Raw genomic sequence first — 27,867 nt, 5'->3', positions numbered from 1 at the left:
GGCAGATCACTTGAGGTCAGGAGATCAAGACCAGCCTGGCTTGGTGAAACTCTGTCTCTACCAAAAACTACAAAAATTAGTTAGATGTGGTGGCATGCACCTGTAGTCCCAGCTACTCCGGAGGCTGAGGTGGGAGAATCACTTCAACCCATGAGGCAGAGGTTGTAGTGAGCTGAGATCACATCACTGCACTCTAGCCTGGGTGACAGAGTGAGACCCTGTCTCAAAAAAAAAAAAAAAAAAGTAAAAGAAAAGAAAAGAAAAGAGATGACTGCTTGGGTTGGGTTTATGGATCCTATACGATGTTACAAATAGGAAAAGCTTACTCTCATTACCCTGATAAATCTAAGAACTTTATTTTAAAATTCTTGTTTGATGACTTACTTGAAGTCACCCCAGGGCACAATAGAAAGAGGTTTTGTGATGACTTACTTGAAATCATCAAACAAGAAAGAAAATTAACATTTAATTATCAAAAATAATTTTTTCCTAAAGATCTATAATTTTGTTCTCTGAAGTAATTTTAAAAATACTTTTCTTAAAAATAACAGTAAATAGTCAACCACATATGCTGTCATTTAGTCATTCTAATATATACTGGCATTCAAAATAAAACCACAAGTCTAATCTGAAATAGTCTCAAAGAGGTTTGCGAGCTTAAAAACAAAACAAAACAAAAACTTCTAACTCAAGTCATTGCTCTTCTAGAATCAGCATAGGCTAGAAAAATAGGATAGAAGTCATGGCAATGGGTAGATAACAGCAATTAGACATAGGAATGGCACCAGCAGTGAAACCGAATGCAGTTGTGATGACCCAACCTGAACCCATAGCAAGACCCAGATAGTCTTGCTGGCTCATCTCCAAATGACCTAACTGCAGCACTGGGTGTTCCAGTATCCTAAGAACCAAAGTGATGAAATACATCTGTAAGCTCCCAGGGTAAAAAATCCCTACCATGGTGCATAAATCCATTGTCACAGAGTCCAACGCCAAATATCATTGCCTCTTCTCTGGTGCGGCAATCTCCCTGTTAACCGAAAAAGCACTGTGGGAGTTAATAGGCAACTAAAGGCTTTGTGGCCGCTTTGCTCCATTTAACATTCCCAGCACCAAATTCAGACAAAGCTTCGCTTATAAAGCATGCATTGCTTTATAAGACCAAATGCATCTAATTGTTACAGAACATCCGATTGATTATGAAAACATTTTCTTTTGGCATTAAGTAAAACAAAGATTTAATATTTCTTGAGAAACAAATATACTTTATTATACACAAAGCTACATAAGTAACAAAAATTTACTGCTACTATAAATGATGGCTGTTATTTCTTAGATTAGATTTCTTAGATTTTGTATTCCAATTATGCAACAGGGAAATATCCTGTAAATTGACAACACACTAATTAAACAATCATTATGTATGATCTCAGTCACTAACTATTCCCTTCCACCAAATGGCCTTGCCCTCTGAGGACCCCTGAAGAAACCTATATTAATACGATGACCTGTAAGACCTCACAAGTAAATCGTGTGGCTGAGCTAGCAAGTACAAGCTTCTCTTTCATTATTTTGCCAAAAAAAAAAATCAGATCATTTAACTGAATCCAACATAATAGCCCAAAGCAATCTTTTTCTTTTGGTATTTATTTAGAAAACATCTATTTTATTTCTTTAAGTAGGATCCGTGTATATGAACATGCGTGTGTGTGTGTGTGACCTTAGAGTTGTATTGTCACAGTTTAAGAAGCTTTTTCCTCACATATTATCTCATTTTTCCCCAGTCCTATCTTTTAGCACTTAGGTATATTACCAAATCTATTCTCTCCTCTCTGCCTTCTATTCCATTTCTACTGTCAATACCCTCATATGGTGTTTCTTCCTCTCTCTTCAAAATTACCATAATTTTTTCTGGACTCTTTCTAACATATGCTGTTAAACAATTAAACTTTTTTTTTTTTTTAAAGACGGAGTCTCACTTTGTCGCTCAGGCTGGAATGCAGTGGCTTGATTTTGGCTCACTGCAACCTCCACCTCCCTGGTTCAAGCGATTCTCCCACCTCAGCCTCCTGAGTAGCTGAGATTACAGGTGCACACCACCACACCCGGCTAAGTTTTGTATATTTAGTAGAGATGCGCTTTCATCATGTTGGCCAGGCTGGTCTCAAACTCCTAACCTCAGGTGATCCAACCGCCTCAGCCTCCCAAAGTGCTGGGATTACAGGCGTGAGCCACTGCACCTGGCCAGAATTAAACTTTCTTGCACAGAAAACTCGGTTCCAAAACTTCAAACAGACTGTTCTTTTGGAATAATAATGTACAAAAATTCTCTGTTGGGCTTTTAAAACTTTCCATATCTTGGTTTTATGCTTCTTCTCCAGCTTCACTCTCCAAAGCTCAATTCCATACCTCATGCTGTAGGCAACTTGGCCTCCCTGCTGTTGCGTGAAGTCTGTGCTCATTCTTCTCCTGCTTTCACTCATGTAATTGTTCATAGCTGCGATGCCCTTCTCTTTACCCTCCACTCACTCACATTCTACCTGTCTATCAAGGAGCAAAATAAGGGTCCTACCTCATGTTGTGACAAATCCAACCCTCACTAATCCTCCTAAGAACTACCAAAACACTTATAATCTGTAACTTCAGACTCTGCATCTGGCCTTCTTCAAAAATCGAGCTGTTTTGTAATTTTTATGCATTCGTTCGAAAGACACTTATTTTTTCTACATATTGTGCCAAGTGATCGAAAAAAAATATTAAACCACTCAAGCACAAAATAATTCCCTGCTCTGAAGTAATTCAAATCTAGGGTAGGATTTGGTCATTAAAAGGTAAGTAACTTACTAATAACCAATTTAATCCATATTCCCAATGAGGCTGATATACCTGGGGATCTGGGACACAGAAGGTGACCCTGAGCCTAGGCTAGATAGACGATCTGGCAAGGCTTCGTGGGGGAGATGACGCTGCAGCAGAGCCTTAGAGGGTACGTGAAATTTAGCCCAACTGACCAACATCACTTGAAGGCAGAAATCACGACTGCTTCCTGCTTTGTTTGTGTATTCCATCATCAAAGCAGTTGCTTGAACATTAAACTTACAAGAAAAGCTTGTTTAATAATCACTGACATTTGATTGCTTTATTTGATTAAGTATTCAAATGAAACACTGACCAGACTAATATTATTCAACATAATGGTGTAAAAAACATAACCTAACATGTTCTGGATTTCCTATGCTTTCTAAAAATCCTACTTGTGCCATACCATATGGACCTGGTGAGCGTTTAGAAAAAGCACAGTAATATATGTATACTTGTGCCATGTTGCTGTGCTGCACCCATCAACTCGTCAGCACCCATCAACTCGTCATTTACATCAGGTATAACTCCCAGTGCAATCCCTCTCCCCTCCCCCTCCCCAAGATAGGCCCCAGTGTGTGACGTTCCCCTTCCCGAGTCCAAGTGATCTCATTGTTCAGTTCCCACCTATGAGTGAGAATATGCGGTGTTTGGTTTTCTGTTCTTGTGATAGTTTGCTAAGAATGATGGTTTCCAGCTGCATCCATGTCCCTACAAAGGATACAAACTCATCCTTTTTTATGGCTGCATAGTATTCCATGGTGTATATGTTATACACATATACCCTAGAACTTAAAGTATAATAATAAAAAATAATTAAAAAAACAAACAAACAAAAAAAAACATATGTAAGTCACCTACGGTTGTGGTAAGAATTAAGTGAAGTATGTTTCTGAATGACCTATCACAAAAATACATTATTTGTGTATCAATTTATATGTGATTGGCAGAGTATGGATTGTGAACAATGGGCTCTAGGGGTGGAGGTGACAAAGGTGCTGCAAACAAACAAATGTAATGATTGTAGGATAAAATAAATATCATGACTTTTCTAAAAAAAAAAAAAAAAGAAAAAAAGAAAAGCACAGTAAGACGGCATGGATGTGAAGAAGCAAGGCATTATTTAATTATGAACTATGAGTGACCCAAACCCAAATCACAATGTTCAGGAATTGAATGATGCTTTAAAGGTACATTACTGTACATGCCAAGTAAGAATTTAACTTTGTGAAATAGGGTATTTTATTATAAACCATTATACTATAATAAAAGCAGCGCAACAGTGAATGAAAAATGTATTCAGAAGAATACAACACTCATTTTGTTTTCCAAGATGACATCGCACAATATATTGCAGAATAAGAGAAAAACTATAGGATCTAGAATATACTCCAATCACAGTAGAGCCAGTTTTTTCACTCTGTGTTCTAAAACCATCCAAATCAATTCAGTGTCTTGGTCCATACTGGAAATTCAGTATTATCATTTCAGAGTCTTGGTAGAAAGAGACCCTTACTTTGAAAACAAAAAAGTAAAAAACAAACAAAAAAAACCTTCTTCTTCATGTTAGATTAGGAACTTTAACTTGTTGTTCTCTTATCCTTCCATTACTATTTCTGCCTTTTCCAAGGCAACCTATGTGGTCCTAATCTGAAGTTAAGCAATCAGAGTTGATTATGTTGATACTTACATTAGGATGTTTTACAATGTCAGAATCATAAAGTTTCAGTGATAGAAAAGAAACGGCATGTACTGCTATTGCAGTAAGCAGTAAACAGTTGTAAAAACTAAAATCCATAGAGATTGAGTGACTTGTCTAAGTTTTTATAACTAGTTACTAGCAGAGCTGGCATCAGACACTAGGTTATGTGAGTCCCAACCAATGCAATTTCTATTATGTACAATCTCTGCAGACATTATCATAATAAACCACGAAGAAAAACTGATGAAAAAAAAATTGCGGCTGGGCGTGGTAGCTCACACCTGTAATCCGAGACCTCTGGGAGGCTGAGGCAGGTGGATCACTTGAGGTCAGGAGTTCTAGCCGCCTGGCCAACACAGTGAAACCCTGTCTTTACTGAAAATACAAAAATTAGCCAGGTGTAGGGGTGCGCACCTGTAATCCCAGCTACTCGAGAAGCTGTGGTAGGAGAATTGCTTGAACCCCAGAGGCAAAAGTTGCAGTGAGCTGAGATTGCGCCACTGCACTCCAGCCCAGGCAACAAAGTGAGACTCGTCTGGAAAAAACAAAAAACAAAAAAAAAAAGGTCGGGCACAATATTTATATTAATTAGAAAAATTAGTATATTCTTCTAATGTTAACCCTTGGAAATAAAAAGTGACCAAAAAAAGTTGATACCTGATTTCTTGAGTTAGAACTTTACAGGTTTACTCAGCATCAGTTTTTGCTTCAAATACATTTTCTTTAAGTTTCTCACATAATCAACACATCATACAAGTTCACATGAATTCTAGAACTGTATAATTTCTATGTGAAAGTCCAACTCCAATAATGAATATAGAAACCAATTCGAATGACACACGTTGACCACAGCGTTATGAAAGGCTCTGATGCTAGAAAAGCCACTGAAAATATAAATTGATGTTTTATCTAAAGGTAATTGCCAATATTTAAACTTTTGAATATTTGAATAATTTATAGTTGAATGTCTGTTATGATGGACTGGATGCCCTAATTTGTTTTACTTAAAAGCAAATGACATTTTCTCAATTCTATCAGTCAGCATCTAAATCCTGAGATGCAGGCCAACAATAACAACAATAAATTCCTTTCTTTTTTAAAATGGACACAGGCAGATATTAAAAGCTCATTATCAAAACACAATTATTTTCTAAAAGGGAAAAAGGCACAGGGAGATTAGAATAACTTGCTAGCATTAATAAACAGATACTTTAAAACAAAGTGTAAAAACATAAAAAAATTGTAGTAAATGAGCATAGCTATTCTTCAGATTCTCAAATTAGTGTTTTTTGATGGATCTCATCTGATATTTTAAAAATAAGAACATCTTCCTTTTGAGAAACAGGATAACATAAAAGTGAAGGTTGAGGACTCTAAAATCAGATTATCTAGGTTCAAATCCTAACTCTGCTTACTATTAGCTGTATGTACTTATTTTTTTAAATACCTGCTACAGATGAAAAAGAGTAAAAGTACTAATTCCCATACTCAAAGTTTAAAGCAGCAACAAGTGAAACTCAGCAACTTCTATTTGTCTATTTACCTGTGCAATTAACCAGTCTATCAGTTTGTTGGCCATGACCACAGATTTGTAGGTCCTTAAATGGTAATCTTTATCTCTACAAAGGAAAAAATAAAAACAAACAAAAAAACAAAAATTAGGCAAGGGGATACGTGAGCAGAAGAAAATATTTTCATTTAGTATCAGTATGCAACAGAAAAGTTTACCATTGTAACCTGAGTTAATTGCCCAAATTACATGCAAATACAAGAAGTTTATTAGGCATGTAGAACACCTGAAAAATCCTCCACCAGCTTATACTAAGAGAAGATACCCACAATGTTACCAAAACAGGACATCTCTTCTTTCACACTTTCTTATATCCAAATAGATTATTACTGCTATATTAGCTGGAAATAATTGAGTTGGAAATATAGTAAGTCCACACTTAACACTGTGGAGAGGTTCTTGGAAACTGCGCCTTTAAGTGAAATGAAATACTGGATGCTGCAGAAACCTAACTCTTATTTACATCAATTAGCCTGTGGCAAAACTGGTTTCATTATACATCATTTCACTTAAAGTTGCAGGTTCCAGGAACCTATTGATGACATTAAGTGAGAACTTACTCTACAAAATCGTATTAATAAAGTAATAATAAAACAGAATTTCTTCTCCTTAAATCACAGTAGATTATACTAAAAATCTCAAAATCTGTAAAGAAATGCCTTTTATTCCTGCTCCTGAAAGCTCCAGGAAGGCTGGATTTGCACTACAGTATTATTCACACAGCTCTGCTGTAGTGGAAAACAGGCAGTTCTGTCCTGAAGTAGACACACTGAGAATTTGTTATTCTTTTTGCCTGATCAGTTCACGGACATAGTGATACCACATCCCCGGAGAACCAAGAGGATCACTGGCTCTCCACCTCAGACTCTCCGTTCAGTAGATTTCCCAGAACTGAGAAACCATTCAAAGTTCCATCAGATACCAACCAAATTTCATGATCAGAACTGAATGCCCAAGGGCAAAAATTTATAATTCATTTATTTTCCAGACCTGGATCATAAAAGAATGAAAAAATGACAGTCTTTATAAAATGTTAAAAATTCCAAACTGCGAAAGACTTGAAGTGACTAATAATTACTAGTTATATTCATTGTTCTTTAAATCTGTCTCCATGTTTCTCACACCTCATCACCCATTTCATCGCGGTTTCCGTAAGTATCGTAAGAAGAAAAAGTGTAGTCTATTACAGACCACATGCGAGTCTGCAGCTCTTCATGCTAAGTAACTTTTCTTTTTACAAGCTGAATTCACGCATATTAAAAGCATGACTATCATACATTCCTTCTGTTTTATGGGTTTTTCCCATAAATTTTCTCTTGGCAACTCAAAAACAATTGTCATTTTTAGCCAAAGAAAAATTCCTTATCAGCTCTTACAGATGCAGCTTTCTTGATAAGAAATCTCATATGGCTAAAACATATTTTCAGAACACATTTTTGCCCATATAAAACCTACATATACACAGGTTACATGGTGCATTAAACATTCTTGTTTTCTCTTAGGTTAGCAGAAAAGAATTTTTAAGCACCCAACTGCTATTGAGTTAAGTACTTAATATTAAGTTATCCAAAATATTTATGGGTATCTATGACAAAATTATGGCAGAGTCGATAAATCTTTATTCTTTTTCACCTTTTTTCCAGTTTGTGAAGCCTAGTTGTGAAAGTAGATAGGACACTTTCAGGACTTGTGGGTAAGATCCTGTTTTCTCCTCCAGGACCTGCAACCAGTGTGTTCTCTATGCAGTAGAAGTGGGCATTCCAATACACTTAGCAACATCTGGAAGCTTTATTTTTTTAAACTCTGCATTTTCTCGGAATTACAAACCAAAGTGAAAAATAGGAACACTAAACATTTGGATTTTATAGCCAAGATTGAAAAGCATTTTTATCTATTCTGAAAATGGTACACGCATATTTTGTTGTGGACTATGATTTAGTCAGCAAATTCCAAATAATATTTGACCATTTCATTCTATCAGTTAAGGTATATCAGTGTACATTGCAAAAGTACAATTTCCTGAAGATCTCCTCTGTTAGTCATCATAATACAAACCTCAAAGTTTTCTACTGTCTTTCTAAAGAGATAAACTAAAACTTAATCCTGATTCCTCTTTTAAAACAAGTGTGTCTCTTCAGAAGGAAAAACATGATAAAGAATAAAACTATAAAATTACACTTATTAACTTCAAAATAATTCTTAATTTCCAAGTACAAGATCTTTTCTTGGGAAAAAAAAAGATTATGAGGAGGAAATATTATAAAATAAAATACATATTCAATATTTGATTATACAATTTAATTTAAAAAGTTAATATACAAGTAATAATAATGACAAATATGTAAACAGTATTTCCAAATCCTCTCCCAACCAATCAACTTTTATTTATTAACTATTAACTGAAAGTGGATTATTTCAAGTGTATAATTTACTATGAACTAATGGCAAAATAATTTTAGAAATCATAATAAAGAGTGGAAAACACTGTATAATTAGAATCTCAAGAAAATGTAGGTATATTTTACAATAAATTATTCCTTAAAATAATATTTTAAAGTAAAATTTTCACTTTTGGAAAAAAAAAAAACAAGGCAACAAGTTCTAGCTGAGTAATATTTACCTAAAACGCAGTACAAATATTTCCATTTAAGTTTCCCAGAACTTAAAAACCAGACTCACCTTATCACTGGAGTAAAAAGGCTGTGAAGACGACAATATAATCTTACACCCTATGTAAAATAAAGATACATCAATAACAAGTGAGATCACCCCCAGGGACACACACATCAATGAAATTTTGAAGTAACAAATTAATTCACTGTCAATATTTGAGAATCATCACAAAATCTAAACCAATTTAAAAATTATTCCAATGTCATGATACATCATAAAATAATATTGTTTAAATCATTAAAAATAGGATTAAAATTGTGCTATAAATTCCTCATATATGACATACACATATACAAAGGTTTTTCTAAATTATTTTTCATAAAATATAAAATTTCTAACATAAACAAAATATACCAATACAGTAATACATCTATAATACTTGTTCATCATATATCAATAAAGTATTGTCAACTGTACAAAAAACTGGCATTACATTTATTTTACACATTTGTATTTTTTTTTAATTCAAGTAGTTTGACAACATGCTGCTACATGTGAAATGTTCAATGGATATAACCTTGTGAGTGATGCAGCAGTACTACTATCATTTAGAATTAGGTAAGAGAATGAAAAAACAATTGAACATTAGAATTCTTGAAATACCAAAAATAAATAAAGAGACTTGCCTGTAATATAGTCAAATTTTCTAAATTAGAAAAATTTTGTATGTTTCTCAACTACCTTTTATCTTTGTGAAGAATGGCAACATGCATTCTAATATTGGAGAGGTTGAGGGAGAGGTCGTTACCTTTGAAATCACATCCTGCATCTCATTTCTTGGATAAAATGTTCCATCATCATAGCGAAATCTATATAACATCTGTTCTGGTTTGAACTGATGTTTATCGGTAACTAAGAATATAGAAACACTATATTAAAATAACGATACTCTAAAAGGGGCAGATAAACAGCAAATAAATTTATTGAATACATATTCCCAAATACTAAAACTTCTAGTTTTACAAAAAGCTTTTCTAACACAGCAATACCAATCCAGTATTTTAACAGCAAGATTCATAACAATATTTTCTTTAAAATATTACAATTTCCATACAATGATTTGAGAAATAAATTGACGTTTGCCACATTCAACTATATTACAACTAAATACATATTCAAATATATGTATTTATATATGTACATGAGTATATAGTATGTATAAAGGTATACACAGTGTGTACATTTATATAAAGATATGATTTTGTGTTTTCTGTTACTTCACAATGCTACAAAGTTGAGCAAAATGTGCTCTTCAAAGAGCAGATACTCAAACTAGTGCATTGTGATTTGATTCTCAGTCCTACAAATGAATTTTACCATGTATCTGTTTTATCACACTGTGATCAGGCCAAGACCACACATACACCAATCTTGACCATTTATCCTGTGTTTGGACCTCCAGAGTAGCTTAAATCAATTTAGTATCTAACCGATGCCAAAATTGTAACTGTTCTTACATTAAGAATTGCTTTAAAATGTCAATGTTTTTTCTTATTGGAAAATGAGAGTGTTCATTCTTTATTACCATCCTCAAGATAAGACTTTTGTATTCATAAAGACTCCTATTCCCAGGACCTGATGCTTTCACTGATGAATTCTACCAAATATTTAAAGAACAATTAATTCCAATCCTTCTCAGACTCTTCCAAAAATAAAAGATAAAGGAACACTTCCAAAACTTATATTACAAGACCAGATATGAATACTACAAGAAAAGAAAATTATAGACCAACATCACTGATGAACATGGATGCCAAAATCCTAAACAAAATACTATCCAATCAAGTTCAATAGCACAATAAAATGATCATATACCATGATCAAGTGGGATTTTCCCTGAGAACTAAGGGTGGTTCAACATATGCAAATGAATAATTATGATGCATCACATTAACAGAATAAAAGATAAAAATTATATGATGATCTCAATAGAAGCAGAAAAAGCATTAGTCAAAATTCAACGTCCTTTCATAATGAAAGGTCTCAACAAATTTGGCATAGACGAAATGCACTTCAACATAACAGAGATCATATATGACAAGCCCACAGCTAACATAATACTCAATGGTCAAAAGCTGAAAGCTTTTTCTCTAGAATAAGACAAAGATACCTACTTTCTCTACTTCTGTTCAACATGGTACTAGAAGTCCTAGCCAGAGCAATTAGGGGAGAAAAAGAAATAAAAGACATTCAATTGGAAAGAAGCAAAATTGTCTCTATTTGTAGGTGGCATGATCTTATATATAGAAAACCATATAAATTCCACCAAAAACTAATTCAGTAAACTTGCAGGATACAAAGTCAACATTTAAAAAATCAGTAGTGTCTCCATATACTAACAATGCACTATGGAGAAAAGAAATTTTAAAAATGATCTCATTTAAAATAGAATCAAAAAATAAGATATAACACTTAGGAATAACACAAGAAGGTGAAAGATCTGTACACTGAAAACTATAAACCACTGATGAAAGAAATTAAAGAAAACACAAATAAATGGTAAGAAATCCCACGTTCATGGAAGTGAAGAATTAATTTTGTTAAAATGTCCCTGCTACTCAAAGCCATCTACAGATTCAATGTGATTTCTATCAAGATTCCAAAGGTATTTTTCACAGAAATAGAAAAAACAATCCTAAAATCTGTGTGGAAGCACAAAAGACCCACAATAGCCAAAGCAACTTTGAATAAAAGGAACAAAGCTAAAGGCATGACATTACTGACTTCAGACTCTGCTACAAAGCCATAGTGATAAAAACAGCATGGTACTGGATAAAAGCAGACATGTAAACCAATGGAACAGAATAGAGATCAGATCCCAGAAATAATTCCAGCTTTATGATCAATTGATCTTCCACAAAGGTGCCAAGAATACACAATGGAGGAAGACAATCTCTTCGATAAATGATGTTGGGAAAACTAGATATCTACATGCAAAATAAATAAATTATTATTTATTAATTATTAATAATATAATTAATATTAATATATTACATGTTATATTAATGATATAATAAATATAATAATATAATTAATATAATTTAATTATATTATTTAATTATTATAAATGGGACCCTTTATCTCACACCATATATAAAAATAAATTCAAAATGGACTAAAGACTTAAACATATGATGTAACACTATAAAACTACTAGAAGAAAAGATTAGGGAACAGCTTCTTGACATTTGTCTTGGCAATAATTTTTTGGAGAGGACCCCAAAAGTATAGGCAACAAAAGCAAAAACAGACAAATAAAAATAGACAAATACACGTGCATCAAACTAAAAAGTGTATGCACAGCAATTGAAAGAATCAATAAAATTAAAAGACAATCTATGGAATAGGAAAAATATTTGCAAACCATATATTCAATAGGAGGCAAATATTCAAAACATAAAAGAAATTAATTCAATTCAATACCAAAATTACAAATAACCCAATTAAAAATGAGTGAAGAACCTAAATAAATACTTCTCAAAAAAGAAATAAAGATGCCCAACAGGCATATGAAAAGTTGCTCAACATCTCTAATCATCCAGGGAAATGCAAATCAAAACTATAATAAGATATAACCTCACACCTCTTAGGATGGCTATTACCAAAAGACAGAAGTGTTGGTGAGGATGTGGAGAAAAGGAAACCCTTGTACACTGTTGGTAGAGATGTAAATTCATACAGCCATTTTGGAAAACAGTATGAAAGTTCCTCAAAAAGCTAACAATGGAACTACCATATGATCCAGCAATTTTACTTTTGGGTTTGTAATTCAAAGGAAATAAAATCAATGTGTCAAAGAGATATCTGCATCCCCATGTTCACTGCAGCATTACTCACAATATCATGATAAGAAATCAGCCTAAGTTTCCATGGATGGATGAATGGATAGATAGAGAAAATACGATATACTGTATTGCAAACTTGAAAATTGATAAGAGAGTAGATCTTAAATGTTCTCACCACAAAAAAAGCGATAACTATGTGAGGTGATTAATACACTAATTAGCTTGATTGTGGTGATCATTTCACTATTTACACATATTTCAAAACATTTTATATACCATAAATATTTGTCAATTATACCTCCATAAAGCTGGGAGGAAGGGGAGGGAATCTCCTACTAAATCTCTACGTTTTCTCTTTTTCAGGCTAAGTTGTTTTATATACTGTCTAATAAAAAATGTCTGTTTTAGAAAGTAAAAACCTCAAAGTAAAAGTCAAAGAGTTTATATTTAAATATTTTCTTTACAAGGAATGCAACATTTGCAGAAGAGATAATTTGCTGCAAAGAGCTATATTTTTATGATTAGATGAAAGACTTTGACCTTTATTTTTTGCTAGAAATGTTGAAAGAGGAAAGAAAGTTGTCAGAATTCTCATTAACTACATTTGATGCATCCAGAAGAAAGTCAAAAGACTTGTTAACACACATAAACACACACATACACATGTGAAGTTTCAGCTCTTTTACCCCAGCCTATCCAAACGTTCTACATGGCTTATGACCATAAATTGTTTAAAAAAAAAAAAAATACAATACAGCTTTTTGGTATCTTTTCCCCAAGCCAAGTCATACATAAAACAGACTGTATGAAAGAAATATAAAATCAAGAGAAATACTGTGAAACTCTACGTGTTTTAAGATCAGAATTTTTTTCTACTATGCAATCTACCTATTTCCATTTTTATCCCTTAATAATCATTGAAATAGATTGTCTTGATATTCCAGAATTCAAGAAGTTGAGCCCAAATGTTTTTGCCACAATGAAACAAGTGGTAGTCTAACCTATTTGACAGGGAGAGCTTAGCTGTAAGGCAAATGCTTGTGAATAATGAACCTTGGGTTAATCTCAACTCTTAGCTGTTGCCTTAGAAAAACCCTGAACTGTTCTGCATTCGAATTTACTCTCCCAATTTATCTAGCATGGAAAATGGGTGTATAAACTACAGTTCAGGTCCTCTAGTGAAGAAAGTTGCTTAACGCAATCTTTTAAATAATTGTGTGAGAGAGCCAGGGGTGTAGTGCAAATGTTTAACAATTGGCTCTCTAGGTGGTGAAGGTGGGGGGAGTAGAGGAGAAGTTCTGATTTGCGGCATTTGCCCATTTCTGTTGTATAAATACTCCCACTCTAACCAATATCAAGCTTCCAACCTAAAGTCACTGACCATGGAGTTAAAGGTGCGGTGGCACTCATTACACAGTATTTTCACTATACACAAGCAATAGATATAAATAACCTCAACAGCATAGATAATAGTAAAACATTGTAAAGTAATGAGAAAGTGATACATTTAAAGATTGTTTTACAAGTCCAGCATGGTGGCTCATGCCTGTAATCCCAGCACTTTGGGAGGCTGAGGTGGAAGGATTGCTTGAGCCCAGGAGTTCAAGACCAACCTGGTCAATATGGCAAGACCTCATCTTTACAAATTAAAAAAAAAAAAAAAAAAAAAAAACAAATTATCCGGGCATGGTGGCATGCACCTGTGGTCCCAGCTACTCACAAAGCTAAGGCAGGAGGATCGCTTGAGCCCAGGAGGTTGAGGCTACAGTGAGCCATGATCACTGTACTTATCACTCTGAAATTATTATGTTGTTTTACTTGTGTCTTTGTTTATTACCTCTTTATCTCCCTATCCCTTCCCTGGCCTCCAATATACTCTAGCCTGCGCAACAGAGCAAGACCCTTCCCCCAACCCCCCAAAAGAGTGTTTTACCCTTTTTGCAACATAATTTATGCACTTACATGTTTATATAATTGAATTAATAATAATTGTGTTAAAAAACTAACCAGCCTACAAAAGTATTTAATTATCAGCTCTCAGGAGATTGTATGAGCCAACTTCAGCACACCATGGGATATAACAAATATTAATAAGATATGAGGTCTCTGTTCTCACATAAGCATTCCTACTGCAAAGAGTAGCACCAGACAAGATACATATTGTCAGCATACCACAAAGAAAGCATACGCGGCCTCAACCCTAGAGTTCCTGCTATAGCAAGGCTTTGCTGATGGCGAAGTTCTCAATCATATTTGCAATGTGAATAATAGCAGTAATAGTCAACTTCTTTTTTGCTTGCTCTCTTTAAAACAGATGGTTCATTCAACTTTATTTTAGGAATTCTATTTTCACCAAAATGCAGCTGGAACCACATACTAATGATACTAGTACATTTGGCTCATATCTCTTTATTCTAATAGAATTATTCTACTAATGTGAAATTGCATAATATGTTCTCTCACCCCTAGTTTGCATGTCAACATGAACCAGCAACCTTTACTTCTTAGTAGTTTAAGTCTGTCATTTCACTCTGTCCATCAAGAAACCCAGCTGCTCTCATACTTCCTTCTAGAAAGGCAGAAATATGCTAGGATACGATGGGAGAAGTCATTTTTGCAGGAAATGTTGGGAAGAAAAACTAGCTGGTTTTCTACTGGTTAACACTAGCTACCGTAACAAACAAACCTCCCTAATATAGTGACTTAAGTTGTAGAAGCTAATTTTTCATTGAGGTAAAATCCAATCAGTGGTGGAGGATGAGGGATGGTGCTCTTCTCATGCAGGGTCTGGGGTCTGACAGAGGCTCAGTCATCCTTAATGCATGGCTCCCAGGGTCACCTTGTATTTTGTGTTTTTTTAATAGCCTGTACACTTCCCTTGTGCATCACTTTTGTGTACATGTCCTTGGCTGCAACTCAATTTCACGGCCTCCCCTTGACTGCAAAGAAAACTAAGAAATGCAATGTATGCACACCCACAAAAAACAAAAGCTAAACCAATTTGGTAGACAACTACTCAATTTCTGCAACTGAGGCACAGTTCCCAGGACAATATAAGATCTATTCAATCCTATTAAAGACAGGGTAATTATTATATATGCTAGTTAGCATTTTACCATGTTAGTATATAATAGTCATAATGTTATTTTTACTTTTAAATTTTTAAATGATGCTTTTAGCCTACCAGATGCTAAAAGCAGCCATATAATGCTTTTAGATGTTTTAATGATGCTAATGAAACAAGCACAAAATCATATACAATTTATAAGTATCATCTGTTCACTCAAAATATAATCATTCATTCAGCAAATATTTATTGAGCACCTGTACGGGATGGGAATGCCAGGCATTTGCTATATAATAACAAATGAGGCTCTTGTTCAGATGGTGTTTATATTTTTATTGGAGGCCAGGGAAGGGATAGGGAGATAAAGAGGTAATAAACAAAGACACAAGTAAAACAACATAATAATTTCAGAGTGATAAGTACATAAAGAAAGATTTCAAAGTAAAAAAAAAAAAATAGGACATTGGAATCACAGGACAGGATGGTCTAAAAGTCAAAGGGCCATGGAAGACATGAGTCGTGAATAAAAGGATTTTTGTCTTTTCGTTCACAGCTCTGTCTCTATCACTTAGAAAGGCTCCTGGCATATATTAGGGATTAATAAGTAACTGTTGAATGAGAAGAGCAAAAGCTAAGGTCCTAAATAGGAAGTCATCTTGGAGTGTTGAAGAAAGAGACAGAAGGTCAGGGTGGCCACCGTGCAACAAGTTAGGTACAATGCGAGGTGTCCAGCTCTGAGAGGAAGTCAGGGGCCCTATCACATCGGATCTTGTAGGTCATGGTAAGAAGTTTAGGGCATGTAATAGGTCTGAACTTTTCTTTAAGTTTGATCGTAAGCAATTAGATGGTTATAAACAGAGGAATGCTTTGATCATATCCCCATTTTAAAAGGTCTCTTTAGCTGTGACCTGGAGAGTGTACTACGGGAGTGGAGAACAAAAGTGGAAGCAAAGGAGGAGATGACAGTGACTAGAAAGAAGGTAGGGATGCTGAAAGGGAGAGAATTCATTGTTTAGGGACTTATTTTGGTGGTAGAGTTCACAGGGCTTGACGGTATGAGGGAGAGAAAGGAATTAAAGATGATTCCTGGCTGGGTGGATGGTGGTACCATCATGTAGGCAACACCCAGTGTCATAAGGAAAGATGGGAAAGATCTGGTTTGTTTGCACAGCATCTAAGAAAGGAAATGAACATCAAAATACCATAGCCAAACATCCATATTTATTAATAATTCCCTTTTTCTCCTCCCCCACAATTTACCTTAGAAATTCTTTAAGCCTCTGTCCTGAGTCCCATCAACACTGCTTTCTTGGTTTTTGTCTGTTTGTTCATTGTCAGTATTCCCAGGAGTCTAGTACTCCCTTGAAATGATTCCAAATATGTCTCTCACCTTATTTCTATCCTGAGCTTCACCCCACATTCTCAATCGCTTGCTGGTCACTCCCCACTGGCTGTCTGACACAGTCCATAGCAAAGCCTGCATCTTCTCTTTCAACCCTGCTCCTCCTCCTGAATTCGTTATCTCAGTCGTTCAGAGAAGAAGGCTCAGAATACTCTAATCTCTCTCTTCATTCTTCATCACCCACATCCAAAGAGTTATAAAATATGGTATTTTAGCTTTGCCAGAATCTCCCCATGGGTTTTTTCATGCCCATGGATACAGACCTGCCAAAGCCCTTGTACTGCCACCCCTGGGTGCAGCAGGGCCCCCTGTGGGGCCTGGTGCTTTGCAGTCTTGAACCTCTCCACTTCAGGCTCCATGCTGCTGCATCTCATAGCTGTGGACCCGAGTTCTGATCATGGCTCTGCTTAAAAGCATTCATCAGCTCCTGGCCCCCTCAGAATAAGCCCAAATGCCATAGCAGACTTCAGATCTTCTGGAATCCAGGCTCTGCCTGCCTTTTTGCCACACCTCCCCTCGCCAGTATGTTCATCCATGGACCCACGTGAGGCTCTGTGCTGGTCCCCACACAAACTCACCCACCACTGTGCTGGAGTGCTGTTATTTCCTCCAGGTGGACTGCCCCTCTGCCCTGCAGTCCCTGGCAGAATTCTATTCATTCTGCAATGCCCAGCATCACTGTCATGTCCTGTCCTCCATGAAGCACTCCCAAATACTCTAATTACTATAGAAGTAACCATGCCTTCCTCCACAATCCCACTTCTCTATTTTCTAACATTTGCCTGTATTGAAGCTCTTCATTTTAAGGTTAACAAAGATAGCCCCATAAACCCACACTCCCTGAAACACTGTTCTACACATATTAGGTACTAAAAATGTTGTTAAAAACAATAAGCATCCTAATATGGGGAATTGTAGACTAAACTGATGAATGGGATTAAGATACATATGGTGAATAAATGTATTAAACAAGTAATTAATAAAGTAATTACCATGGTGAATGATTCCATTTTCTAATAATGCTTGTCCCAAGTGCACACCTTCCTCAGGCCTGTGAATCTCTCCAATTTCCAACAGCCATGACACAAATTCGCTGCAACAGAAAGCCAGTGAAAAAGCTAAATGGTTAATTTTTTCCTCAGCAAGTCTTTCCATACCATCCAGTCATGAAGCAATGATGAAAGGAATCTCAAAATATAAAGGAATATTTGCAACACATTTCAACAGATTATTTTTTCACATATGTAAGGCCTACAGCCATTTAAGTTGAACTCTATTCTAGAAAACCTATGTCTGTACATTCAGACATTACTAAACTATACTTAGTTTTAAACTGTTCAACTTGTTGAGGTCTCTAATAAACACAAAGTGGAAATTTTAGAGTAGCTTTAATTAAAAGGTTAGCATTAACATAAAGGCAAATATGGGACTAAAGGATTGCAACAGATCCTAAAGATAGCTAAAGTCAGCACTGAATAGAGTAGTAATAACTTAATATAAAGAGGTAAACTGTCTTTAATGTGGTTCCCAGGCACAGAGAACCAGTGAGTTTAAAGATCCAGGAAGGAAGAACAAAACAAAACTGCATGTACCGTGTGATAGGTAGGATTCTACAGAAATCCTCTCACTGCCCTCCTACCATACCAAGATTCCCTCCCCTTGGCTTTTCAATTAAATTCTAATCTAGGTACTGCTCTGAAGGGATTTTTGCATATGTAATTAAAACCCCAAGTCAGTAGACTTTAAAATATGTAAATTATCCCAGTGGGCCTGATTCAGGGAGTGGAACCCTTTGAAGCAGAGTTTTCTCAGGCTAGTGGCATGAGAGGAAGTCAGAGAAATTAAAAGCATTAGAAAGATTCAATGTGCCACTGCCAGCTCTGAAGATGGAGAGGACCTGGTACCAAGACACGCAGCCTGCAGAAGCTGAGAGCAACCCTTGGCTGACAGCAAGGAAACAAGGACTTCATTCTTGCAGCCTCAAGGAGCTGAATCCTGACAACCACCTGAGTAAGCTTGGAAGGGAACCTTTCCCCAGAGCCTCAAGATAAGAGCCCCGTCTGGCCAGCACCTTGATTTTGTGGTCATGAAACTCTAAGCAGAGAACTCACTTGAGTTCTCTTGGACTTCTGACTGGTGTTGTTTTAAGCTGCTAAGTATGTGTTCATTTGTTATACAGCAATAGAAAACTAATGTACACCAAAAGACATATAAGTTTTACTACATTGTTTTGAAAATGTGAAATTACTTGGTAAATTCATTATTGTATCTCATCTGTCATCATAAGGAATACTTCAGCACAGAACCATCCATCAGAACTGTCTACCACACACTGCTGCGGCTGTGAAGGCCACAGTGGATTATAGGTTACATCTGTCACCACTGCAGGGCAGCCCCAGGCATCACAGATAATAAGGATGATGTTTTGTATCACTTAGGAGAGCCTCAGCTAGATAGCGATTAAAAACCAAAAAAAATGGTCCCATGGTATCATTAAGGGAACACTAAATACAGAGACATTTTACAAATAAAAAATATTATGTTGCTCATGTTTTAAAAGTCTAACATTTGAACTTTTATATAAATGATTGAATTTGTTGTAGATTGGCTTTCTTTTTTTGGTTAGAGAAACAAAGCTATGGACTGCATCAGGAAATTATTTCTTCATTAATTTCATAAACAAAAGCAAGAAAAATGACTAATGTCAAATAATTGAGGGATATAAAATTCTAAAAATGGGTTGTCTAGACTACAAAAATAAGGCAGAAAAAGTTAAAAAAATTTTATTATTTTATTAAATAAGAACCATTCAAAACCATTGCTTTTCTATTGCTGCATAACAAATTCAAAAGAAAAATATAAGAAAAGGTGAAACAAAGTGTAGCAGTTAATATCATGTACTTTGCCATAAGACCATGGGGACTCAAATCCTGTTTCTGTTTCCACTACCTGCATGACCATGAGTTCATGAATTTAGCTCTTTAAACCTCAGCTTCTTCATTATTAACATAGAGATAATATTAAGAATGTCGTGCCAGGTACAGTGGCTCATGCCTGCAATCCCAGCATTTTGGGAGGCCGAGGCAGGTGGATCATTTGAGGTCAGGAGTTCGAGACTAGTCTGGCCAATATGGTGAAATCCTGTCTATACTAAAAATAAAAAAAAATTAGCCAGTTGTGGTGGCATGCACCTGTAATCCCAGCTACTCGGGAGGCTGAGGCTGGAGAATCACTTGAACCCGGGAGGCAGAGTTTGCAGTGAGCCAAGATCATGCCACTGCACTCCAGCCTGGGTGACAGAGTGAGACTCTACCTCAAAAAAAAAAAAAAAAAAAAGAATGTCAATGTCATAGTGCAGCCAAAGGATTAAATGAGATGACAGATGTCAGGAACTCAGCACGGGGCCTGGCACATAGTGAGCTTTACTAACTCAGTGGTTGACAAGTGGGTTGAGATGGTTGTTATGTAGCTAAGGCATAATTCTCTAGTCTGATGGCACTAGATTCCTGAAAATGTCCAATTACAATGAGGGAAAAAGCCACTTTAAATATTGCTATAAACTGGAAACATTTTTAAGAGCGAGAGGTCAAGAGTAAAGGAACCCAATGAGTGGCTTTATCATTGGACCTACTGAGGGAATGGGGAAATTCCATCAACACTCTGCTAAAGGACAATGATCCACGCAGAAATGATCTCAAACTTGCACTGTAAGCAGCAGTAGTGTGCTGTTATGGAAAAGGCCACAATAACCTAACATTTACTGAGTCTCTCCTACCTATCAGGTGCTCTGGGAGAAGCTTCATATAGCATCACAACGAACTTGCACTATTCCCACAGGACACAGCGTGAGTGAAGGGTTAGCAAAATCTATTCTTCTTCAATAAGAACAAATTTGGCCCTGGGCTAACTTTCTATCATAGCTATGCTCCCTTAGACACCTGATGAAGGTAGTGTGTCAACTGCTAAACTAGGCAGCATTGCAATGGTAAAAATGACCCCTGGTGGCTAATTTGCATATCTATAAAAACCTACTGGGAAGCCATAACTTGAAGTCACTCTTTTGCAAGTGGTCATATCCCAGTGAGGACCCTGAAAGTTATGCCCATGGGGTGGGTACAAGAGATACTGTCGTTTTGCTGCACAGGGCTTCTATGCCAAGATAAACTCACATCTTCTCTTTCCCTTGCACGAGAGCTACTACCACCTAAGGGGTACCTACAAGCAACAGTATAGCTCACTGGCAGATGTGTAGCCTGCTGGGAGGATTACTCCCAGGGAAGAAGAAAGCCAGACGCTGCTCTGCAGGCAGAGGTTTTCCTGGCCTATAGATTTCTGAGTTGGGGGTTGGGAAATGTATTAGCTCTTTTTCACACTGCTGTAAAGAACTTCCCTGAGACTGGGTGTATTAGTCCATTCTCACACTACTATAAATAAATACCCAAGATTGGGTAATTTATAAAGAAAAGAAATTTAATTGATTCACAGTTCTGCATGGCTGGGAAAGCTTCAGGACACTTACAATCATGGCAGAAGGGGATGCAGGCACACCTTACATGGCAGCAGGTGAGAGAAGGCAAGTGAAGGAGGAAGAACCCTTTATAAAACCATCAGATGTCATGAGAACTCACTCACTATCATGAGAACAGCATGGGGGAAACTACCCCCATGATCCCATCACTTCCCACTAGATGCCTCCCCTGGCATGTGGGGATTACAACTTGGATTATAACTCAAGATGAGATTTGGGTGGGGACACAGCCAAACCATATGAGGGAGGCAGAGGTAGCCTATGATTATGTTGTGTGTTCCCATCGCTGGTTAAAAAGACATCCTACTGTAGGTAAACTCTACCATCATCTCCACGTTTTCAGAGCAAATGGAAACTTAACCATCCCAAATCACACAACAAATTGGTGGTACTACTAGGAGCTGAATAGATAAGTTTGATGACAGTCTAGACTGTAAACTATCACTCCAGCCTACTTTATAAACTTGGGCGTTGCTATTCACTAACAATATGAAATTGTTAAGCTCCCTGATCCATAGTTTCTGTATCTTCAAAAAAGTATAATGGGATTTGACTCCTACCTAAGTATGTATTCCAGCATTAGAAATAATGTATAGGAAGAAGTCAGCACAGAGGCTGGCCTAAAAAGAGCTACCTGAAGGCAGCTAACCTTCTTTCTGGTCCTGCACTCATTAAACCAGTCAAGGAATCCCACTTTATGCTGTGCAAAGGAACCAAACAACACTCAGTCACTCTGCTCTAATCTAAAAACCAAAGTGACCTCTCTGCCTATTGCTCACTGCCTGTCTCTTCACATGACCCACATTTTCAGACTCTTCACCTACACCCTTTATCCTGAGTCCAGCTGCCTAAATTCTAAAATAACTGGTAGTCAGACTGTCTCTTATCTTCTCTTTCTGATTCTGACTTTCAGGCCCTATAAACATGTCCGTGCCCAACCAGTCATCCTGTCCCCTGCAGGCAAACCTACCTGCCTATCACTCCTTGCCTGGACCCAACCTCCCTTTCCCCTGGGATCATGACATATCAGAAATCTGAGAAGTCAATAATGAATGGACAGATGCCTTAAGTTTCCTGGTCATGATCCTGGCTCTCTGTCCATTCGTTCATCCTGCTACAGCCCAGGAAATGGCAACTGTAAAGAAGTTTTCAGAAATGCCAAAGGGAATATTTTTAAAGGAAAACTAATTGAAGGAAAGTTAACAGGTGAGATAATGAGAATGTAAAAGAAAGTCATGCACCCAAACTCCCAACCCTACCTTCCAAGAAAGCATTTAGGGAACGTAGTCAGTTTTCTTTTTCTGTCTTTGATCAGATTTCCTTGTCTGCACATCATTTTATAAAGTTTCTCACCCTGTTCAGAGATCATTACCCAGGTATCTTGCTCCATTCCTAATTTTAAACCTATCAAAAATGAGAGAAAGGAGAGGTAACTGAAAATTCTCTTCATTCATTCATTCAGTTGTGCCTTCATTAAGCAAGCATTTGTTGTAGGTCTACCATGTGCTGGGGGTTGTGGATACAGACCCCTGTATAATAGTGCCCTGGTGTTCAAGAAGCTCAGGGGCTAGGGAGACCTGCAAGGCAGGGCTTCCAGGATATATGTCACCTTCATGCAAATTGTGCCCCAAAGGCATAAAGCTTTAGCCAGAGGAATAAGAAGAGCAGCCGAGTCTCAGCCTCCATTGAGTCCTGGACCAGGCACCCTTGCTCAGGTTTAGATCAGCAGAACTGGACAGAGTAGTCATAGAGACAGTTCTGGTGGGGAAAAAAAAAATGTGATATAATGGAGGCATACTCAGGCTACCTCACCTCTCCCTGAGAAATGTTAAGAAAGGTTTCACAGAAGGGACCTGTCTTGAATGCACAGGTATGAATGGGGGTTTCTAGAGAAAGCAGAGCTAACTCATTTGAAGCAACATGGAGGTCCAGAGCTATGGGTTGTAAGAGAAAAGACAGGAGATGGGCTGGTAGGATAGCCAAGATCCTTGCTCAACCTGCAGTTTCAATTTGTTTCATTCCTTAGGTATTGGGCACGCAGCTAAGTGTTTTAACCAGTGGGAGGAGCAAGGTAGGGTAGTGCGGGAAAGAAAGTTGTGTTGCTTTGGAAACAAAGCTCAGAGGACAGTATGGGGAACAAACTGAAGAGGGAAATATCTTAAAAGAGGGACACTGTTAGGAGAAACCTCAAAAGTTCAAGGAAGTTCAACTCACTGCGAATAAGGGTAGGGGCCATAGGGCAAAGAGGATGAAGTTGAGAAATAGTTAGGAGGCGCTATTGATAAGATATTGGTTAAATGTGGGCATGGAATAAAGAGAAGAAATCAGATGCCTTCCGGGCTTCTGACAAGAGTGACTGAATGGATGCAGGGAGGCATATTGGGCAAAGGCATCCAAGTAACCAGGAGTTCGGTGGGTACCGAGTATGCGTAGTGTAGACATTCAGGTGGGAGTCCGGGACTCAGGTGAAAACATGAGCATGCCCAGGGGAGAGGGCAAGGCTGGACATAAAGTTTAACAAATCGGCAGTGTATAAGTGGAAGTTAATCTGATGGGAACAGATAACCAAGACGAGGAATCTAGTTAGAGAAAAACAGTGCCAAGCTAAAATCCTAGGAACACTGGCGCTTAATCAGGACTGATGAGGAGCTGTTGCAGAAGAAGGAGAAATACTTGTATTATTTTTAGTCGTCTAGCTGCAAAATTTCCTACCAGACCTTTATTTTTGACAATGCTGGAGCCATTAACATCTGTCTTTATTCAAAAATAATACCTTAAGAATGGAGTCTAATAAAGATAAATATAAAGATAAAGATCATAAGCAGTTTTAGAGAATGTGCTTTTTCACTTGTTTGGGGGTTTTTATTTTTATTTATTTATTTTTTGTCTTGGGTGAATCATAGTCACGCTTAAAAAAACAAAAAAGGTTCAACTTGATTGAAAGCTTGATTCACCTTTTAACTATTTGTTTGCTATTTGAATTCACTGCTACGTTCAATAAAACTTAGAGTCAGTCACATATTCATAAACTTTGTTTTAAAATTTTCTATCTGGTTCTTCATCCAGGATCAACCAAAGGAGTATTTGAAAACGCTTTGGAAATTCTACAAGTATGTACCATGAATATTTCAATCAAGGTAGCAACCTTGCATATTCTTCAGGGGAAAACATCTGAAGACGGAAGAAAGAGTTCTTTGTGTTCTGAAATTTCATTACAAATGAGGTGTTTTATTCTTGGGTCTCCAGAAGTAATCAACAATGTCATGCTTCTTAATTAAGAAATCAGTTGTTAATTAGTAGAAATACAAGCATTTCTATTTCTGAGCTGAATTATAGAAATATGCCTTTTTGCAGATAAACTTCACACTGGTAAATATAGCCAGGCCAAATTCCTTTTGTAAATTTTTCTAAAAGCATAACACAAATTCGAGATAGGCCTCCCCATATGAACAAACAACTAATTGGGTTACATTGTATTATATTCATAGACCTAACAATTTTTAAAAGTTTGTATAAATCCAGAGTGCTTTAATCTATAATTAGGAATCTAACATATTAGGTCTAAGAAATTTTAATGTTCTGTTAAGTATACAGAGAACAATTGGAAGCTTTACAACACTGCATTATGTTACTGAAGCTTGTCACTTAAAGAAAAATTTGGTAATGCTGCTTTAGAAATACCAAGAATAAAATGAAAAGAAAATTGAACAAATTTTCCATTTTAAAAAACTATTTAAAAGACACTACCAGCCATAACATAATTATTTTGCTAACTATATAAGTATTACATAACAATTTTGTAAGTATCAAATAAATCTTTTATCAAATAAGTATGAGGCTCACGTCATATAGTATTAGGTTGGTGCAGAAGTAATTGCTTTCAATGTCAAAACCGCAATAATTTTTGCACCAGCCCAACAAGCAACCATCATATACCTTTCTACTTTCTCATGATTTCCCATTATCTACTCCTATGCTAAGTTAGAATCTTCGCTAAGTATAATAGTGCCCAATTCATACACCCACCTTTCCGCCGTTCTCTTTCTTTCAAAATAGCTTCAAACCATTCATGCTTCTCTTCAGGTGTTTTTGCCATACAAACAAACCATTTATTTTTTGCTGTGTTATGTATCTTCCATCCATTAACAACAATGTGTCCACTGCTATGGAAATCAGCTGTAAATTAATGGGTAAAGGCAAATGAATAAAATGTAATACGCAATATTATTATATCAACACTATCATTCAATACATAAAAGTTCCAAAACCACTGAATTGTTCAACATATCTTTGCTTTATATATGCATTTTGAAAAACGTACACATTTAAAAATTTTAAGAATGCATTTATATTGCAGGCAGTCAGTGCTTAATAATGGAACATTTCTAGCTCGCAGTGTTAATACATTACATGAAACTAAACACTACAAACTAATTAGCACTTATATGCTCCATGCTAAAAAGTATTGTCAAAGTTTCTAAAGTAATAAAAGAATAACATGCAAGGTATTTTCTTCTCAAACATTCAAGATGTCTATTTATTTTATCTTTCTAATATTTTTTTGAAATAGCATTCTAGGTTTCAGAGACAATTTATGTCCCACGGAACAATTTTCTATTATTTAATGAACTGCACACTAAGGATTGGCCAATGGAACACACTAAGAGTGTAATTACCTAAAACTGCAATAAATGGAAACATACAAATGCCAAAGCATTATCACTGTACATGGTCGAGACATACACTCTTTAAACCCATTTCATTACATTTATGTAACATAAATAGAAACTTATGGAAAAATTTTTGAAGATAAATTTACATTTAATTGTCTTTTTTGATACCTCACCACAATTTTGGATAAACTGTCATGCTGGGTTTGAAAATGTCAACAGCAAACTCTATACAGTAGTTCTCTGTCTAACAGCAGGTAGAGAATAGTGACATAACTTGCAAACGACCTTTACTGGCACGACAGTCCCTGCAAAGCAAAGATTCCAAGATGGAAAAACCTATGACAGAGGCCTGAGTCAGCACCTGTACCAATTAAAGTGACCCTTTTCATGTGTCTCTCCTGAAAGTCATTCAGCAGCAAAGGCCAGTGTTGAGGAGGTAAGCCATAACAAAGTTAAAGGTGGTTTAGAAAATGACTTTGTGGTACTTTTCTTGTTTTGTTCTTTTCTTCTCAGATGATCTATTTTATGAAGCTTTTGAGTAGAAACAAATGTGCTTGGCACTCATTCTCCCAAAATCTGGTTCCCATAGTCTTTTTCACTAGCTCCAAAATCACTACACATTATATGAGGTCAGATTAATAATACCACAAATCCATTATCAAATGATGCTGTTCAGTTGTGGAGTATTTAAAGGTTCCAGATTACTTTTGAGTCAAAATAGGATGATATTAGACATTAGTCTGTATTTTCTATAGGTGCCATAATACATGAATAATCAGTAATGACTTCTGATAATATAGAGATTTAAACTGGCAGATCCTTCCCTCCCAAAAAATTACAAGCAATTTTTAAAAAGATTTTTTGTACTATTGTTACCTTCGTGTGTTTAATTCATGTTCCGATCCTACACAAAGTAAGAGAACTTCATAATTCATGTCAGATAAGTATTCATGAGCATTAGTAGGAAAATAAGAATATTACTTCATAATTACAGTGCAATTCCTCCTTAATATCTATAAAAATAACCAGCTGAGAAATTATGATAAACTGGTGGGAAAAAATTCAGAAATTCTCAAATTCTACAAGTTTAGAACTGTCCCCCAACCCTAATCACTTGTGACCTAACAAGACCAGAATCACAAACAAGCCCAAGCTTTTTTTCAGGCTGTCTTCTCTCTATTAAGTCAGGCTATGATTAGCTAAGTGAACCTGGCACCTGCAGCTTAAAAGATCCCACATGGCCACTCAGGTTACTACACCTTTAACCATTACTCTAGATAAAGAAAACCACAGTAGCCAAATGCAGCCTACAGTCATAAACACTGGACTCACTCCAAAATGAACACAGTGTAGCCCTCCCACAGAGCACAGGGAACACAGGTTCACATGCCAAAATCATCTGGGTCATGCTCCTGACACCACACAGGTGTACCCCAGGGCCAGCCATCTCTATAACAGGGGGTTTTCCTTCCTTTCTTTCCTGGAGTGAGTCTGGTCACTGGCCTCTACACACCCTGCTGGCCCTCCCTCAAATATTTTTCATCAGGCCACTTCTTAGCTCAAAAGCCACCCATTGGGTGTCTCACCACTGAATCAAGTCAAAACTAC

General features: G+C 36.4%; 1 protein-coding gene across 1 annotated transcript in view; it reads right to left on the bottom strand.

Annotated features, from left to right (window-relative positions):
• The window catches only part of PREX2 (phosphatidylinositol-3,4,5-trisphosphate dependent Rac exchange factor 2), a 282,460-nt gene that overhangs the window by 161,450 nt on the left and 93,143 nt on the right, over positions 1 to 27,867 (bottom strand). The window contains exons 9-15 of the mRNA XM_028852724.2: positions 25,613 to 25,762; positions 22,846 to 22,990; positions 18,051 to 18,151; positions 9,553 to 9,656; positions 8,811 to 8,860; positions 6,105 to 6,180; positions 958 to 1,030 (exon numbers count right to left, since the gene is read on the bottom strand). Coding sequence (XP_028708557.1) covers positions 958 to 1,030; positions 6,105 to 6,180; positions 8,811 to 8,860; positions 9,553 to 9,656; positions 18,051 to 18,151; positions 22,846 to 22,990; positions 25,613 to 25,762 — 699 coding nt within the window. The remainder of the gene's footprint in view (positions 1 to 957; positions 1,031 to 6,104; positions 6,181 to 8,810; positions 8,861 to 9,552; positions 9,657 to 18,050; positions 18,152 to 22,845; positions 22,991 to 25,612; positions 25,763 to 27,867) is intronic.

This window comes from Macaca mulatta, chromosome 8 (genome assembly GCF_049350105.2).
Source record: "Macaca mulatta isolate MMU2019108-1 chromosome 8, T2T-MMU8v2.0, whole genome shotgun sequence".
Taxonomy (NCBI): domain Eukaryota; kingdom Metazoa; phylum Chordata; class Mammalia; order Primates; family Cercopithecidae; genus Macaca; species Macaca mulatta.
Note: the sequence above shows the minus strand (reverse complement) of the source record. Positions and strands in the feature narration are given on the sequence as shown.